The sequence below is a fragment of the Phaethon aethereus genome, assembly GCF_964289735.1.
Source record: "Phaethon aethereus genome assembly, chromosome: 1".
Lineage (NCBI taxonomy): Eukaryota > Metazoa > Chordata > Aves > Phaethontiformes > Phaethontidae > Phaethon > Phaethon aethereus.
This window is the reverse complement of record NC_138575.1, coordinates 191,269,292-191,288,510: the sequence shown is the minus strand read 5'-3', so window position 1 is coordinate 191,288,510 and position 19,219 is coordinate 191,269,292. Positions and strand designations below refer to the sequence as shown.

The following is a 19,219-nucleotide window of genomic DNA, read 5'->3' as shown; positions in this document are numbered from 1 at the left end:
GAAATGTGTTATCTTGTTCTGATGTACTTTAGACAGGTACAGCTGATTGGTTTTGGGGTTTTCTTGATTTTTTTTTTTTTTTTTTTTTTTTTTTTTGGTTTACAGAAGCTATATGAGTTGCCTTTTCAGGTAGTAGGTAGTTTAATCTATTATGCAGTTAAACATTTTCTATGTTAAACAAAGGCTCGAGAAGCCAGAGCAGCTTGCTAGACTTAATTCTCTCCTCTAGAATCTCAGTGCTATTCAAAACTTCAAAGTAATCTTTTTTTTTTTGTTTGTTTGCCAGGAAGGTGTGGATGGGCTGTCTTAACACATCAAGTGGTAGTGTTACAGCAGTGATACTTGCTCTTTAACATGTAGTGGGTATCTTGTGCACCTTTGTACAAGGTTTCACAAATGGTACATGGGAAGTATGTGTGGTTGAGTCAGAGGGTCCCAAATGTTTAATCGCTTAAAAATAATTCTTTGAATGTCCTGGTGCTAAGGGTTACTGTCACACTGATAATTCAGAATTGTGCAGGTTATCTTTATCCAATGCTTATTGATATCAAGAGTTTTATGTACAGTTCTGTCTTTTGTCATAAACCAAATATCAACTGAGAAATCAGGAAGATATTTTCCTTCTCCACAGGTTGGTCTGAAATTGAGCTTCTTGTTGGAAGAAAGATACCAGTGCTCAAACACTGATCTGATAAGGATGGCTGTATTCTGTTGCTTCTGCCCATTGAGTGTGTCAAAGGCAGATTTACAGCCACTGAGGCATTCTTTGAAGCCTTATTTTGGACATTGACTTGAGGCTTGCTTTATTTTCAAGGTCTAGTGTCTCTTAAATCCCTTGTCTTTTCTCAGCTTAGCATTTTTCTGTTTTGTATCAGCCTGAAACAAGGTTCCCTTGCAGCCTTTAACGTAACAGCCCTAATGTGTGTAGTGATTTTCTTTATTGACATATAAAATTAATTTCAGTTTTGATACTTTGATGGAACTAGGGATTATTTTTCTTTCAAGTGGAAGATATTAGGAAGTGGTTCTTGGCACATGACACTTGGTATCTGGCTTTGGAAGGGTATTCAGAAATTCAGTGTAGAAGCGAGAACAACAGTTTATCTAACAGCATCTAGCATCATTTTGGGGTTTGTTTCCTAGTTTATCTTATAAAATAACAAAATTGGGAAATTGAAATTAGAAATATTGCTGAACGTCTACTTTTGGCTTGTTACAAGACTTAACGGTACTTGGTGCATTACTGTGGTTATTTCGGCCTGTCAAACACACTGGTAAGTAATTGTTCTTCACAGATGGTGAACTGGGGAGAAGAAATCTTTTGTTAGAAAGGCCTTATGAACTTAAATCTGACTTGAGTCATGTGTAACAATTGGAGATGCATTGTTGTAGCACAACTTGGTAAGTGTTGCTGTGTTCTTGTTTCTTAATAGTGCATGCTGGCTGATGGTTACTATCCGCAATTTTTACTTCCTGCACCTTGCGCATGGTGCATTAATACCTCTGTGTTTAGCAGCGGCCTCACAGTTCAGATGCTGCAGGAATAAACTGTCATCAGTTTTGTCACCTGTAGGATTTTGCCTATGCAGAGTTTTTCCTTTCTGAGATTCAGAGTCTGATTTTTTTTAATTTTATTTTTTTATTCAGTGAAACAGTTGAGATTTGTCTTGGGGGTAGTTTTGAGATGTACTGTTACAGTGTGACATGAAATTATTTGTTTGAGTAGATTAAGCTGAGAAGTGACCATAGTCAGATGCTGTGGATGTCAAACACTGTATTAGATCCACTGGTAACGTCTTGCTAGGCTTCAACTCCTTTTGCATATATTATAGACCATAGCAGATGGTTGTCCTCTCAGTCTGAAAGCTAGTAATGAATCTGTGAGGTTAAGTTGCAGAATAACTGTGTCTCTTCTCTCAGTTTTAGCTCACCTGTGTTAGCTGGGGAAAATGTTTAACCTTCCTAATACTGTATACATTTCTTGTAAATGCCTATCAGTTCCCTGCATGCTGGGGCTTGCAGGTAGTATAAAAGTGTGGTATTTGGCTTACAGTGGTAATGCTTCTTTAAAGGGAGGCTTGCAGTGGTTCTTAAGACTGCATCTTTTATGTACTGTTGGATTATAGTATGTTTGCTTCTGAGGCTGTAGGAAGGTGCTGATTACCTGCTGTATTTCTATAATGCTTCATCTGAAACACAAGCTTTAAATACCTACCTCTTAAGAAATGTCAAATCAGGACAAAATATTAACTGGATCATTTAAGTTTGGGTTTTGGGGAATAAAATTTGGGCTTTGCTGACATGCCACACACCCCCTTCCCCAGATAAGGTTAGAAATTGTGCCTATCAGTCTGCAAGTTTTAAAATAAAGCTTGCAAAAGCCCAGCAGGAGAGTCCAGTACATAGCATGGTGCTATGTGTATACTTGCATTTCCTGTAATCAGATGAGGTTGAAGCATGGTTATGGTCTTAAGAGTATGGTCTCTCAAGGCAAGGATAGCCAAATTGCAGACATTCAGAGGTCTTATCATAGAGCAGTCCATCCCTAGTGTATCATCTCCTGTGGTAAAGAGGAGAAAATCAAGATGGGGAACAAATCCCAATTAAGTAGCAGGCATAAAACTAAGAAATTGGGCCAGTGTCAATTGGCATATCTGTGTTTTTCATGTACAGTCTATAATTGGAACAACTGACATATATGAAGTGGAATTTGTGGTCTTAAATATATTGGTATGCAATGGTCGTCTCGTGTGTCAGGGACATGAAGTGGAACACTATTATCATCAAGTTAGAAATAATGTCAGCATATATCTAGCTGAGAGCACTGGTCATGATCCAACTGTGGCAACCAAGTTTAACTGCCAGAATGCATGATAGGCTCTTTGGGAGCTTCAGTCCCATATACTTGTAGGAAGGCTCTAGCTGTAACACTGTACTATGGGTTCTTGGATGATCCTGGTGACCCCAGCATGCTGAATTTTTAAAGATGCTGTGCCAGCAAGAAGCTCTGCAAGACTGGGAGCCTTTAGTTCAGCTGGGGCCAGATAATATTTACCAGTTCTGTGAAGCTGAGGCTAAGTGATATCCCCAGTTATCAGCCTGCTTGCTCTGTGAATGGAGAAGCAGCTCTGGACTTAGTGATGAATACTGCGTACTCTATCTTTTAAAGGAGAAAGGGAAAAAAAGAAAATGTACCAGGACTGCTTTGAAAGAAAAACTACATATAGTGCGTTTAGAGGGAAGTATAAAAGAACAGCTAAAAGGATAAGACCCAGGTAGTATGGAGATTGCCTTAAGACATGTGTTTAAAGCTCAAAAAATGTATGCTAGTCAGCAAACACGTCCATGTAGTTGACAGTCTTTTTGAAGAATCTTTCAAAAGAGTGGTAGCTTTCTAAATGAGGAAAAGATGAGATTATTGCACATTAAATATAAGACCAGAATGGAGTAGTCAAATATTTTGAAGAGCAGTTTGATAAAAGCAAAAAACTAGTAAAAAATAAGAGACAGAATTGCAATAGGGTAGGATCAGTGGGGCTGAAATAATGAAAGTATGAAACAAAGATAAACCCTAATTGAAAAGCTGAGTTATTTGCCTTTAGGAAGAAGCTTAGAGTCTTCCCAGTAGTGCCTTTATGGATGGATGACTCTGAGTAACTGTCTTTGGTCAAAGCATTGTTAGAGGAGTTTTTAGAGTAAATTGACAAAGGGAATAGTAATGCTTTGCCTGGGACTGCACGGTATTTGTTTTTTTCTAACCCAAAATATTAAGCTGCTGGACTGTTGAACACAACATTTAGTTTTTCTTAAATCTGCCTTGCTTCCAGAGGAATGGTAGGTCGCAAATATTATGTAGGTCGCAAATATTATGGTTGTCCCCTAAAAAAACTTCAGATTTGGTCTGACTTTTCTGCTCAATAGAAAATATTCTAGAGTATCATCATATAGATAAACAAACAAAAGTAGGAGTAAATTGTAACTAGGGAGCAAATTTTGAAGTAAATTGTGCCTTGCATCCATTAAATCTGAGATTTCAAATTTGGCACATACAATACTGGATTTTGGGGAGCAAATGCTAATGGACACTCAATTTAACTAATTCGTCATGTGATGGGGTACCTGTTCAAATTTAAGATAAGTAGCAATAAAAGATTAGATTTTAGGGTGCAGTAGGGGATTGTTACTAGTGGGAAGTTCTGTGGAGGTCTTTGATTTCTAGCACATTTGGAATGATCAAGAAAAGGAACTTTTATAGCAGAAATCTAAGACAGCTTTGTCTAACTACATTTTTCCATTCAAATGCAGTTATCATGGGGAAGAAGTATTGAAAAACATTTTTAGGCTATTTAGTGCCCTTAAATGTGATGTAGTTTTTAAGATAATTCAAATACAAAATTGTAATATAACAAGAAACTTGAATGACTGGTCTTGCTAGTTGCATGCAATAACTTTTCAGGTTTTCTTCATTTCTCTATTCCCTACCTACCCAGTGCCCTCCCATTCCCCATCAACCCAGTCCTATCATACTGAGCTTTTGCAGCAGGCTCAGATGGTCACAAGAATCAAATAATTTAGCAAAATAATGAGGGGGAAGAAAAGTGTAGTTCTCGTTGATGATGTAGTGCTACTGTCCTCTTATTGCAGTGAGGACTTGCTTTGTTTAAAGTAATACAGTTCACGCGTGTAGATGTAAAAGGAGAATTGTGTCTCTGAGTTGGTTAATCGAGCAGTGGAGGGGAAGACAAGCCTTCCTTACTTTCAAGTCAGCCTAAGATAATTAAATGAATACCGCTATGCAAACTGGGCAAGAACAGTGAAGCTAAGATAATGTTCTAAGCACTGAAATTACGTCCTGTATAGATTCATGGTGTGAAGTCTGCTTATTTCATTTACTCACGTTTGAGCATGTTCAGTATTTCCTTAGGTGGCTGATGGGGAGTGCTGGTGTTTTCTGTGTACTGCTGGTCTTCACTGATACTTTTTAGCTTAGGGAAGTTATTTGCCTTAACTCAAAAGGAACGTGATAGCAGCAGTGAAGGTCACTAGCAAGGATAGAACATAGAAAGTATTTTAAAAGGCTAATTTTAGTCAGTGTTGGTGATCTTTCTAGGCTGCCAGCAGTCACCCAGTCCTGATTTTCTCTGAATTGCATTGTGATGGTACATGTCTTTTCCAGTGATTGTAAAATGAACCTAGGGAGATTGCCTTTACTGGGCTAAAATTGTTCTTTCTCAATCTTCTGATCTCTTTTAGCTAAGAGGTATAGCAGCATTGTAGGGAATGCATCCTGAGTGACCAGTATCTTTAAGGAGCTGAGATGTTTAGGGCTGCTTTGCCTTTACAGTGTTTAGGCTATAGATCCTAAGTAGACTCAGTGCCACTGTACTTTGTTTCCTTTTGCCACAAGCTTAATCTGTCTTGTTTGCATTGAGCTCAGTCAGCTTCTGTCGCTTGTGATTGATTTTGGCCAGATAACTGGCATAGGTTATGTGTTTAGGTTGTGAATGTGATCCTATGTTAATGTGAGACTGTCTAACCTGTATTTACTACTTCTTTTCATGTGCACATATGAACATCTGGAGAGTCATTCCATTGAAACTCTATAATGAAGTCAATGTTTCCGCCTTTGGGTAGTTACTGTGGTTTATGACAGTTTTCTGTAAAGTGTATAATCTTAAAAAAACCCAACCAAAACAAACAACAAAAAAAAAAACCCATAAAAAAAAAAAACCCAAAACAAAAAAAACCTCATGCATCTTGCTAGGAAAGATTGAGTTGTAAATTACACATGCTGTTTTCCTTATCTTTTTGAATAGCTGCACTTTTGATGTAGAAACAACTAGTTCCAAAATAAAACACTTCTTTACATAAAATTATCTTTTTTATTTTTTATTTACAGACTATGAGAAGACATAGAAATGAAGTTACAATTGAATTGCGGAAGGTGAGCCTGCTTTTGTTTATCAACTGTGTTATTTTGCTAATAATACTTTGCTGTCTTGGCTAAATATTTTGCTGTAAGCTTTTGCTTTATGGCCCCAAACTCACGTAGAAAAGTTGTAAATTTGTCGATTACTAACTGTGGATTCTAACGTTAGCTTTACTCTCCAACTCTTTAAGCTCAATACAGCAGAACAGTACTGCTTTACTCCAGTGTATTGCTTGGAAATAATCCATATTCAGTTTCTGTACCAGTTCTTACATTATTACAGTGAAGCTGTCAGCTGTTCAAATGTTTAAAGTGTCAGAATGGAAAAAGTGAGAGTTCTAGCATTTAGGAAGTGTGGATGGTCTTTTATTTTGTTTTATGGAAATTACTGCTTCATTGCTGTAGGAGTTAATTTTAGGGTCAGATTTTGGTTGTGTTGGGTAAATGCCAATATAGCTGGGAAGATCATGACCATGAGACGTGATCTAATTCAGTGCTCTGCCTAAATACAGGATTTGTTACACCCTCGTAACTCGTAACACTTCCGACAGCCTTTCTAAGCACCTTAAAGGATTGCTGCTAGAGGACATTTTCACATGCTAAACTACTCTTGGGCTATGTTGGTAAAAAGAAGGGGTAAACTTTCATCTGCCGTTGGGTACCTTCAGTATATTTGAGGACTGCTACCGGCCCCTTTAGTTTTATCCTGTTAAGACAAATTCAGTTCTTCACCCTTTTCTTGAACATTGTTATCTCCATTTGTCTTGTTGCTGCTCCTCAGATCCAAACTGCCTGTATCTTCCTGGAAGTGTGGAAGTCTGGACGGATGCAGGCCACAGCTAAGGTTTAAATGGGACAGTGAAAAACATTTCTTAACACAGTATTCCTATTTATATTGAATATGTTGCTGACTTGCAATCAGTCTGTGATCTGTTATATCCTTCAGACACTTCCTACAGTACCACAAAGTAAGGGTAGTTGTTTACGTTCTCTATTTGCGTAGTTAAATAAATGGAGAGGTTTTTAAACAGGATTCCTGCTTTTCTTTTGAATTGCATCTGCTTTTTCCAGACTTATCTTAACTTGAATTCCCATTCTGTTCCCCAGTATGCTTCAAGGGCTCCCCACCTTGGTATCACCCATGTTTTCTAATATTTTCAAAGTGTGTGCCTTCAGTATTCTAGATGTAAGCCAAGCTGCTTTTGGGTCTCCCATTTGATGCATATCTCCAGTTTGCCAGTTGAATTATTGACAGTCTGAGTGGGGCTTACTTAGGAGTGCACACCCACCCGATTTTATCTAAATTTTTAATTAGTATTTGCAAACAGAAGACAAAAGCCTTGCTAAAATCAAGGCGAAGGCTTTGTAAATGGAAGTTACATTGGTAGAAATTAGCTTGACTTGTTTTTGAGAAATTTTGTCTGCATTTACCACCTGATTGTGTACAAGCTACCAAAAATCTTATGCTAGTATTTTCCTGGGATCCTTCTGTTCTTCTTGACGAGACTTTAAAAAAAAAAAAAAAAAAATCAGGTCTTACAGGAAAATTTCTGTGTCTCATTACAATATCAAAAATAAGTATTTGTAAGACTCATCCTGACATTATAAGAATTAGTTGAAGAAACCTAATTGGACCCAGATGACTGGGGGGAAAAAAAATCTTAATGCTTACATGGGCATGATGCATCATTTAAATTGTTTAATGCTTTCATATTTTCCTAATCAAAGAAACTAGCTGAAGATGTCTGAATGTGTTGTGCAGCTTAAGCTGGCTGTGGCTTCATCAGTACTGGCAGATGACAGAGGTGTGGAGAAAGCTACTTTTATATACAGTGGCAGGTACTCAGTGAAAAATGAAATTAGCCAATTTTTGCTTAAAATGAGATTCAAGTAATTTTGATATCTGAATTATCAGAAGTTAAGTTTATGCTGACATGTTAGAGGCCCTCTCTGTTGAAAATTAGTGTGTTGACTCTGTAAAACTCTATCTAACTGTGAAATCTCTACTGGGAAGAGTCTTTCATAGCACTTGAGCAGCCTGTGCCTGCTTGCAAAGCAATGCTGTAAAAGATGGCTTAGCTAATGCAGCATATTCTCATAAATCTCGTTAAATTGAGACTGCATGCAAACATTCTAGCGCAGTCTTTGGAGAGAGCTTTGCAGCGCAAAGTGGGAATTTTCATTTTAATTTAATTCTTATAATTGGTTTTTGTAACAGGTCACAATTTCAAGGCCATCTTATTTCAGAAGCATGGCGGGGAGCAAGTCATACACTTAAGACAAGTCAATGGATTGTTCTGTGTGGAAGGAATCTTGTATGTACCAGTAATAGTGGAGTGAAAGTGAGGAAGAGGAAGCCTGTGAGCCGATAGTGACTTTTCACTGAAAACTGCACATGCAAAGATCAGTTACACATTTAGAGAAGCCTAAGCACTGAGTGTAGGTCAGACTGTAAATCACAAGAAAACAGCAGCTGCAGAACTCTTAAATGCAGAAAACTCTGTTCTTCTGGAGTGTGTTGAACATCTTCCACTGCAGAGATCAGAAGAAATCTGTTTTAATAAGACATTCAGCATGTGTCCAAGTCGTTGGTTTGCAGCATCTGAACTGGTGCTGGTGGGCAACTGGTTTGCTATGGGGACTCTGTGGCAGATGTGAGGCCGTTGCTCTGGTACAGACTTGGGACTGAAATGTGAAGGGATATGTTTTATTAAGCTCTGGCAGTGGAAAGGATGAGCTGCAATATCACTGCTTCAGTCTTCATCTTTATGGCTAACACTTCTACCCTAGCATGAATAGGCCAAATTCAGGCAATATTTGTGTTGGTATGACCTTAGTAATCCATCAGTGCCTCTTCAAAACAAGGGGGTATCTTCCCTTTATACCAGCTATCCAGCTGCTGAGTGTACATCTGACTTTTAAAGAAAACAGGCAAACTGAGCATATTCTTGATCTGTACAGTTGAAGCACTACATATTCATGTCTTTTGAATCAATTTTTGTATAAGTATTAAATGAGTGGATCTGATGAAGTTGCTTACATCTGTTTTGTAAGATGGAATAAATAAAAAAAATAACAGCTTTGAACAGTAGTAAACAATTTCTGCATGCATTAATGTGAGGTGTTTATTCTTTTGAGATTTACAGACATAAAGGTGCATTTGCAATACATTCTGTGTTTCAAGAATATATTATCTATCACTATTCACTGTCTTCACACCACAGCTCTTATTCAGAAAGAAACTTTACTTTTCTTTTTCCATTTTTTGTTTCTTTGCGCAACCTCTTATAACTTGATTAGGAATTGAACTAACAAAGCTAGCTCTGACGTAAAAAGGTAGCAATCATCTGGCAGAATCCTGGCTGCGGCATGGGTTGGCACCGTGAGGCAGTCAGATGACACTCCTGATGGTCAAGTGCCCTTTTCTCATTCCATATTGGCTTTGCTGAACATGTGTTTTACACATTTTGGGAATGGACCTACTACACTTCTGGAAAGATGATCTTGGTCTCTGGCTATATTGTTAGTGCAGCAATGGGCCCAAGAGCTTAAAAAGTTGCCATCTCTCTCTCCAGACAGACAAGATAATGATGTCAGTTTTGGTTATGGAATCTCTCTCAGGATTTAGAGTTTAAACTTCTCAGTGTAGTGTCTTGTCGAATTCTCATTTAGAACGTTTATCATTTAACTTCAGCATCACAGAAACCCGAAAGCTGCTCTGTTAGCAACAGGGAATTAATTGGCTAACCTAGCTGATTAGTCTCACTCTAAAGGGGAATAGGGTTGGTGAATAATGGTTAGGATGCAGATGAAGGTTCCATACCTAAATGAAGCCTGTAACCCCATTGCTGTGAGAGATCTTTTTGTTCTAGGTGCTTGGCTTTCTACAAAGGGGAAGCTTGACTTGGGCCGCTTGTGTGCTTTAAGAAAGGTAGTCCTTAGCCACGTCAATGCTATGGTCACTGAATTAGATGCCATGCTTCAAAGGAAGCCTTAACATTCCTAACCTCAGCAGAAACAGAGGATCCTGTCCTCCTTTAAGGCTGCTAACTAACTGGAATCCTAAGAACTTCCAGAATCTCTCACAAGGTTTATTTTTTACTTTCTTGGCAAACTCAGCTGCCTCTGAGAGCTCTAATTGCCAATTAAGTTTGATGCAAGGCAAAGCAATTATTTGCTAAACAAGAGGTGGGTCAAGGAGCCATGGGCATGTGTCGTCTTTGCCTATTTCTCTGGCATACTGTACTTGAATCCCTGCTCTGATCTTTCTTAAATAAGATTATTTATGTCCATAATAACTCCTAAATAAAGCAGTGAGCCTTGAAGAAAGTTGTCTGTCTTCATCTTTCTGAGAGAGCCAGGGTGGGAAAAATCTTTTCCTGATTCTCAGGAAGTTTGAGAAAGCAAAAGAAAAGAAATTTCCACATTTTCAGGTTCAGGATAGTAAAACTTGCTTTGGTTATGTATCTTTTCCAGTTCAGTGTGAACATATAGCTTTTCATTCACTGTAAAGTGCATTTTTTAGGCATGAGTCTACCAACTTCAAAGAAACATCTACAATCACAGGGAGGCTGAAGCATTATAGTATGTTCTTCTGGAGGCCTCCCTATCCAGTCTTGGTAGCACAACTTCTTGGGACAGAACTTGCATCTTCACAGAATCATTAAGGTTGGAAAAGACCTTCAAGATCAACAAGTCCAACCATCAACCCAACACCACCAAGCCCACTAAACGATATCCTGAAGTGCCATGTCCACACATTTTTTGAATACTTCCAGTGATGGTGACTCCACCACCTCCCTGGGCAGCCTGTTCCATTGCTTGACCACTCTCTCAGTAAAGAAATTTTTCCTTATATCTAGTCTAAATCTCCCCTGGTGCAACTTGAGGCCATTTCCTCTGGTTCTATTGCTAGTTACTTGGGAGAAGAAACCAACACCCACCTCACCAAAACCCCCTTTCAGGTAGTTGTAGAGAGCGATAAGGTCTCCCCTCAGCCTCCTGTTCTCCAGACCAAACAAACCCAGTGACTTTAGTCTTTCCCAGGATGAAAGAGCTGCTGCTTGTCATCTGTGATTATAGCTAATGCTGGCTAGCACTTGAGTTCCTGATGTTGAGATGTTCTTGAAGTTCTGCTCTGTGTCCTTAGAGGACTCAAACAACTTTCATGCCAAAAGAGTTTCTTCCTACTAGCCAGTGAGTTCATAAATCTTTTGCTGACCTGAAGAAGCATTTTTATAATTGTTTGTTATGTGAAGGCAATGATTTTCTTGTTTATTTATTTTCCCTTTTGATCTTGAATCTTTCCAGCAGACTCTCTAGTCTTCATAGAGTTTTCCCATGTGTCAAATGCTGAAAAGTGTGTATAAAGTAGTATTTAACACCTTTCACAGATGCTATTGTTCATGTCCTGAAGTACTGAGTGGAATGCAGCACGTAGCTTGATGGACATTGTCTTTGCCCACAAAGATTCTCCTGTTAATCATGTTGTCTTTGAAACTTGTTTGCATTGATAGGAATTTTTTTAAATCCTGTGGCCATCTCTCAAGAAGTTAAACAAGAAGTACTGGGATCTGCAGGATTTGCGTTATTTACTGTTCATGCAGCCTGACCTTCCCACTGTCAGTGAAGTGAACAAGATGGGTATCTATCATCAAAAACTTTCAACAGATCATCACACTGGACAGGAAAGTGCACTCTTCATATCATTACTGTTGTTTCTAACCATTTGGCATTTTTGCCTGCCGTATATGTTCACAAACCTCTTGTTCATATGGAAACCTTTGTATACTGTTGTAGTGTGATCTCTACCAGAATGTTGACGAGCTCATAATAGTCAGTCAGGTGCTGTTTATAAACCTCCAGACTTTATTGTGCATAGCACATGTGTCTCAGGCACTGGCTGAGGATCTTCCCTTTTAAAGGAGAGCTGCTTAGTTTTGTTGGTGGCAAGGTCTTGCCCTTCATCAGGGATTCTGGTCTGATGCCTCTCCCTTTGAAAAGTCTCTCACCGGTCTTTGAGCAGAGCAGTTGTATCCAGGTCTGTTCGTTTGCCTTCAGCTTCACCACAGGAGCCTACAGACGAAGCTGGTGTCTATGATTTAGGGAAAAGCTTTTGAGTTTGTCATAGTATAACAAAAAGCAAGCATTTTAAGGTCATGCCAAGGTGCAAATCATGTTCTTTTACCTTATGCAGGTGAATGATTGGTCTGTCAAATTACTGTGTACAGCGGTTTAGTTCTCCAGGAGTTGCATGCCTTTGCAAATGGACAGAGCTGTTTCAAATAGCCTTAGAGACACTTTTTAGCACTGGAAGGTTCCATGAACACTTTGACTTTATAAGAAATGCCAATAAGAATAGCTTCCCCTTCATAAGAAATTTTTAGTGCTTCTCAATAAGTACTAGCCTCTCTGTTTCAGGCTGCTGTGGAAGCTCCTCTGTACATGTTTTTTGTCTTGCTTTTCAGCCCAGCCAGCTGCAAACAGTGAGTAGCTACAGGAACATTCTTGGTCGCTTTTACTTTCCCTCGCCAAGGTAATTTTTTTCTTGAGCCCATTGCACCGTATGATTGACAGCTTGAAGATACTGCCTGCATTCACAGAAATTCCAGTGTCAATTTGTGGTCCATTATGTGGACCACCAGTGTGTGTCAAATAATGGTTACAGGCAGGTAGGCTTTGTGAAGTTCTTTGGGTGAAGTGGCATGGAATAATCCAGTGCTTTGCCTGCTGGCATGCTCTAGACTTAGTGCCTGGTGCTTCTGCAAGGTGATTTTGCAGGTGTTTCGACTGCTGAAGGCCATGCAACTCTTTCCTGCTGTTCTGTGAGGACGCTGTTCAGTCGCCCACAGGGGGACTCTTGCTTTGTTCCAGCTATATTCTCTGTATTCCAGCCGCTGCCATCCTGGTATTTCAGGGTGTTTGAGAGAGGATCTCAAGATACATCTTCATTCTTACTTTCTGGAGTAACTGGATACCATAGTCCTTATGTTACACTCTAGTAGAGGCACAGCTCTGACAAACACTGATCACTCATAATGGTGTAATTATGTATGTTGAAGAGACACTCACATCTAGAGGGATATGCATTCATATTCAGTACCACAGTTGTTGCAGTGTGACTTTGCTGTTTGCATCCAAAAACTTCTAGATCTTTCAAGCTAAAAAATGCATGATGTGGTTTCAACTGTTTCTGGTTAGTGTTGCTTTGTGAGGAAAAATACTGAGGGTGGAAGTAATGTGCATGATAGATGCAGCCCACATATATGTGAATATCAAATATTCTTATCCATTTTAATAATGTGATCTTTGTTCTGAATAGGTGCCATTTATTTAATGTCAACACAATTCAGAAGGTTTTGGCCTTATTTAAGTTTCCACTTACAGTGAAGTAATACGACTTTAAATGGCTCTTGCATACCCTCTGGATTTTGGAGGGATTTCGGTTGAAGCTTTCTGAGGTGCATCCTTTCTGTGACAGCGTAGATGCTTTTGTGGGGAGCAATGTGGAATGCTGGTGTACCAGTTTCTCCCCCTCAAATATGAGGGCAGTTCCTTAAGGTCAAAGGATTCATTTGGGGTGGGAATCTGCTAATACAGTGATGTGAGCACCTAAATAGGAGAGTCTACTGTTTGAGCTCTTAAAAAGCTATATCTTTTTTTACTGACAGAAGAAGCGTGAAAATAACAAATGAGAGAATGTGATATTTCCTAACTAGAATTTTCTTTTAAGTTCAATAAAAATAATTTGTTTGCTAAATTCTTGACTATTCTAGATATTTCATTATCTTTTGAATAAAAGAATCTGCAAGAGGCCTTCATCTAAAAGGCTTTTGTACAAAAATTTAGAAGTAAAACACACCTGTCTTTATTGCAAGATCTTGCAAAACACGTAGTTCAATGCTGCTGATACCGAATCATTTGTTTGAAAAACAAGTAGATATCACCAACTGAATCTGTGAGTAACAATTCTTTCAACAAGCATATTTTTCAAAATCCCTGCAAAGCTTTTTCTCTGAGTTTTATGAGCATGAGATGTAGAAAATCAAACCAAATACTTTAGGCAGAACAGAATTGGAAAACCCTGCCTTGTACCACAGTAGTTTACTGCCAGTGACAAAGAAACTCTACCCTTCCCGATGAATGATTTAATATGAATTGTTTTCACGTGCTCCAGCAGACAGCTGGCAATGGTTCTGCACTAAGATCCTGATTCCTTCAGGCTGCACCATTTCAGTAGACAGGGAATGTCTGCTGGGCCAGTGTGTGCCACCCTCATAACTAAATGTGTCTCCAGTACATTCACGCACATGTTGACTTGCTCACCACCATGAACTCTGATTCCCACTCTGGGTGGGAAGAGAAGGATGGTAGGACTGAAGGCATCAGGACATTCCTCCAGCTTCAATCCCCTCTGCCAGGACTGGCTTGTTTTACCCTAACAGCACAGCTGATCCCGCAGGAGCCATTCATCTGAGCCAGGAAGGAGGCCCTTCCTCCGTGGGGAGATGCGTGTAGTAGCTGCATGCTGAAGAAAGCTGACCTGCTCATGGAGGGGGCCTCTGGAAATTGGGTCCAGTCCCTGCAGTTACCAAAGTGTAGGCTATGGTAGATAAACAGTAGGAAAAGGAATTGCACTTGAGCAAAGCCAGATTGACTGGGGTTGAATGATGTTTGCTCTTTGCTTAAAATGGCAGTGCCAAGTACTAAGTATGGAAAAATGAAAGAAATATATTGTAGGTCTTATGGTGAACCCGTCCTTCAGTGTGTACCTATGTGATGCAATTTGTCTGCATAACATCATTTTCTCAGCGTTTAACTGCCGGCTCATTTCCATCTTCCTTCTCTTCAAAAATGCTTGACAACAAAATACCTTTAGTGCCTATCCATATGGATGTGCTCTGAGTATGCTGCTGTTACTGTATGGCTCTGGAGAGGCTGCCGTAGCTAATCTAGGTGACCCTGTGTGCTCTTTGGGGATTTAGTTTCTGTGCTTAGACTTGACAAAAATTAAACTGTGTGAAGTTTGTGGAATGTTGTCTTCTGCATTAAAGGGCTATTTAATTCCAGTGCTTGTTTGTTGTTTCAGCATTCTCTGATTTGAAAAAAAATCATAATATATTGCTTGCAAGCCTTGCAAAATGAGACTGGAAAAGTTGTTTTAAATTCTTTTTAAAATGTCTAAAAAGTAAGCAGGTCACAGAAATTTTGGACCCAACGTTGCTGTTTTTTCTAACATAGAATAAAATAAAATAATTGGTACTCCTTCAAAACGTGATTCTGTTTAGAGGCTTTTTTATATATTAGAAGCAAAACATGATATAATACAACCTCTATAGTCAGTACTGTTTGGTTATAAGATAATTGTTTGGAGACTGAAAAGCCTGCCTTTCCTTGCTAATACAATAGATTTGTTTTAGGTGTTATAGCTGTTTGTTACACGTTTTCAATGTTTTGCTTTATTAGAGTTTGAAATCTTAATGTGCTTATTAAAAAAAAAAAGCCACAAAAAGGTGCTCAGTTATACATGCTACATCATCATCTTCCATTGCCCTTTCTATCTTTTATTGTACCTCTAGATATACCAGACAAAAGATAAAGTCTAAAATTTAGAAAAGACCGCTTCATAGTGAATTTTTTCTTCAGGAAATTTTTTCTTTGGTAATTCCTTAAAGGAGTTAAGGCTGGAGGTTGCTTTGTTTTAAGTCAGAAATTAGGCTAACAGTGTGAGTGGGAAATACTACAAGTGTCAGTGTACACAGAGCATGCTACTTTACGCAGAAGATGAAAATACACGTAACCGGGGAACTATGAAGTAGGTTTAGCTGAAAACTAATCTTACACTGGAAAGTAATTTCTGTTATGTGTGGCAATTAATTTCTGTTATATGTTTTTTTGTGTAGAAAATTGATCCCCAAACTGTAAGTTTTAATTCATTCAGATGTCTTAGATTGACACAGTTCTGTCTGTGATCAGCAAGCTGCTAGATCCTTACAGCTGAAATACTGCAAATTCTATTTGCAGGTACAAATGCCTTTTAAAAAACCCCAATCTTTCCTAAAATTTTATTTTGAATGGGGCCATTATATCGTCACCCTGTGCTAATAAGCATTAAGTGTCTTTTATTTTTCATCATTCCTTTACAGAACAAAAGAGATGAACATCTTTTGAAAAAAAGAAATGTTCCCCAAGAAGAAAGTTTAGAAGATTCTGATGTTGATGCTGACTTCAAAGCAGTAAGTTCCTTGATTCTGGAATTACTTTTAAGACTTTGATGGTGTCTCAAAACAATGTATTCTGTTTTTATTTTAACACTGAAAATCTTGCATTTATTGAAAGCAAAACTATGAACTGATACACTGTTTGTTTGTATTAAATGTTTAAAAAGAATATAATTTAGCAACAAAATTACTAAAACTTTTTTTTTCTTTTCAAGCAAAATGTAACACTAGAAGCTATACTGCAGGTATGTTACATTTAACCATTTTTTTTTAATTAGAAGTGTGTGTTCTGTGCATTTTTAGTTTTTACTGTTTTTGTTACTTTTCAGAACGCCACAAGTGACAACCCAGTGATCCAACTGAGTGCTGTCCAAGCTGCAAGGTAAAAACAAGTAAAGGCACAGAAATATATTTCCTATACATTTTTTCATTATGACAGTTACTTACTTTACTTTCACATTTACTTTCGCAGAAAACTCCTATCCAGTGACAGAAATCCACCTATTGATGACTTAATAAAATCAGGAATTTTGCCAATTCTGGTAAAATGCCTAGAAAGGGATGATAAGTAAGTATACTTATGAAACTGTTCACCTTTACTGAAAATCTGCATCCCAAAAAAGGGTCATTATTTCAAATGAAACTGAGGATTCATAGCACCATATAATCTGACATAGTGGATCACATTCTATGATGATAAACCATAAATTCTCCAGGAGTATTTATTCTGCCACTGAAGCGGCATTGTATTTTTTAGAGCTTGCATGAGCATGTCCAGCTAATGGAGAAAACCTTACTAAATTTCTCATTGGTTTGGAATATTCCAGACTTTTTTGTTAACTGTTTTTAAGAAACCTGTCTCAGACTTACTGTGTATATTTGTGTGAAGGCAGAAAACATGCCTGGTTGTGGACAGGGCTCTTCTCTTTGCCAGAATACATTTGTCATCTTTTTCATTAAGGTTATTAGCTTAAGTTTCTAGCTTCTTTTGTTCTTACTGCAAGGTGGGTTTCCTTCTGGCTCTGTGCTGCTCCCTCATGTGATGGTAGAACACAGTGAGCATGCTCTCTGTTATGATTATTTGTTGGAAAACAAGAGCTTCAGAAAAGGAGGTAGAGAACATTGAGCATCTAGTTGCAAGAATTTAATGACATGTAAGAAGAACGCCATATTCCACAATGTGTGAGCCCCTTATTCATTTGATGGGGATTAACACATTTGAGGTAAATGTTTTAGCCTATCTTTGGTCTCACACAGCCATAAATGTGTTTACAGTATTTCCATTTTCAAGGTTATTTCTGCAGCCATGAGGGCTAGAAACTTCAAAAATGCAAATTGGCAATTTGAGTGTAATTTGGTGGTTGCAAAAACATGAAGCGTGTGTAGCTTTGTTTCTAGCTTGTTTAACAAAACAGTTGCTTAGAAGGCAGCTGGCAATAATGTTCACATCAGGATAGCATTTTAAAATGTGTCATGTATGCCTGTCTGTTCTTGAAGTAGAGGGTTCAGTGCTGTGAAAATTCTTTTAATTTGAATTTTCTGTCTAGTTTTTGTATGATTTACCTTTGTAAGTGATTAATAAGCCTTTTGAAATTGAACTCAACATTTTCTTAAGCAGTCCTTTTAATTGTGATCGCTGTATAATATTTAGTAGAGATGAATTCTGCAAAAACGTTGTATAGCAGATTGTTAAAGCTGTTGTTCATGTTATAACTGAAAGCTTCTCACAAGAGGAAGAAAAGGAGGACTGACCTAGAACTAGAATTTTAATGCATTTGATCCTAGAATGTTTATAGATAGCTGCTCACAGGTACTATTTGTTCTTACAAGTCCTTATTTACACGTCTTGGGCCCTCCTATCTAATTCTTTTCCAATCCCATCCCCAATAAAACCTTAAAATGCTTTGACAGCTAACGCACAAAGCTTAAAGGAAGCAGGTGCTATGGCTGTATATAAAACATAATTGATAAAGACTCAAAAAAGCATGGAAATTAAAAATAGTCACCTAACAGTAAATATTCTCTGCTCCTCCCAAAGCCAGACACGTTACTATTGTGCTAACCACCATAAGCTGTAAACTTTTATAGCTTTTAGAACTCTAACCTTCAGAATTTGGTTGAACAATAGTTTTGATGTAAACTGTTTTACTAAATTGCTGTTGGCATAGACAACAGTTAACAGACAGCTTGGAAGAGGTGTTCCCCCAGCTTTCATAATATTTGTAACTAATTTTATGTGCATTTAATATGTCAGTTTTACTAGAGATATGATGCTGTCTTTTGATACTAATGCTAGATCTTACCTCTGTCTGTGATGGAGCAGAAAAATGTCCTTATCCCAGCATATCAGCTTACACTTGATCTGGGATGTTAGAAGGGACAAGTTTTTATTAGTTATGGTCAGACATGGTTAATTTATTGAGAACTACTAATTGCAGCAAGGCAGTTGCATGTTCTTCACGAAATATGAGTGGTGTTTGGATCAGCTGGATGTGAAGAGCTCTCTTACCCATTAGAGAGGCATAATTAAATTTTATGATGAGGGGTGCTAGAAATCTTTCATACAGGAGATAATTAGTTGTCTAGAGTAGCAGTCAGCTTCACTGGTTGGTATGTACTTCAACAAGTATTACTGATTTTATTTTTTTATTTTTTAGTATTAATGTGAAGTCAGAATGATGGGTGGTTGTTTACAAAGATCATAGAATGTAAAATCTTTTTTTTCTACTAGCTTTTCCTCTGAAATGTCCAGGTTTAGAGTTTTTTTTAAAAAAACTGCTAGCCCAGTGGCACTGCTTAAATGTAGTGTCTCAGAGTGGATACAGCTAGTAATGCTGAAATGAACCATAAAATAATCTGCAGATCATGTTTCAATTTATTACTATAAAATTATTTCATTACAGTCCATCATTACAATTTGAAGCTGCATGGGCATTGACTAACATAGCGTCAGGCACTTCTGCACAGACTCAAGCTGTTGTACAGTCTAGTAAGTATCACAGTTTGTTTTTGCGGGGTGGTGGATGTTGTGGGTAAAAGGGAGAAGGGGGTATTTGGATAACAAATGCCG

General features: G+C 38.1%; 1 protein-coding gene across 1 annotated transcript in view; it reads left to right on the top strand.

Moving 5' to 3' along the window:
* Positions 1–19,219, top strand: part of KPNA3 (karyopherin subunit alpha 3) — a gene marked incomplete at both ends in the record, with an annotated part of 54,794 nt that overhangs the window by 13,605 nt on the left and 21,970 nt on the right. Inside the window, 6 exons of the mRNA XM_082005693.1 lie at positions 5,900–5,944; positions 16,075–16,164; positions 16,365–16,394; positions 16,479–16,531; positions 16,622–16,717; positions 19,053–19,138. Coding sequence (XP_081861819.1) covers positions 5,900–5,944; positions 16,075–16,164; positions 16,365–16,394; positions 16,479–16,531; positions 16,622–16,717; positions 19,053–19,138 — 400 coding nt within the window. The remainder of the gene's footprint in view (positions 1–5,899; positions 5,945–16,074; positions 16,165–16,364; positions 16,395–16,478; positions 16,532–16,621; positions 16,718–19,052; positions 19,139–19,219) is intronic.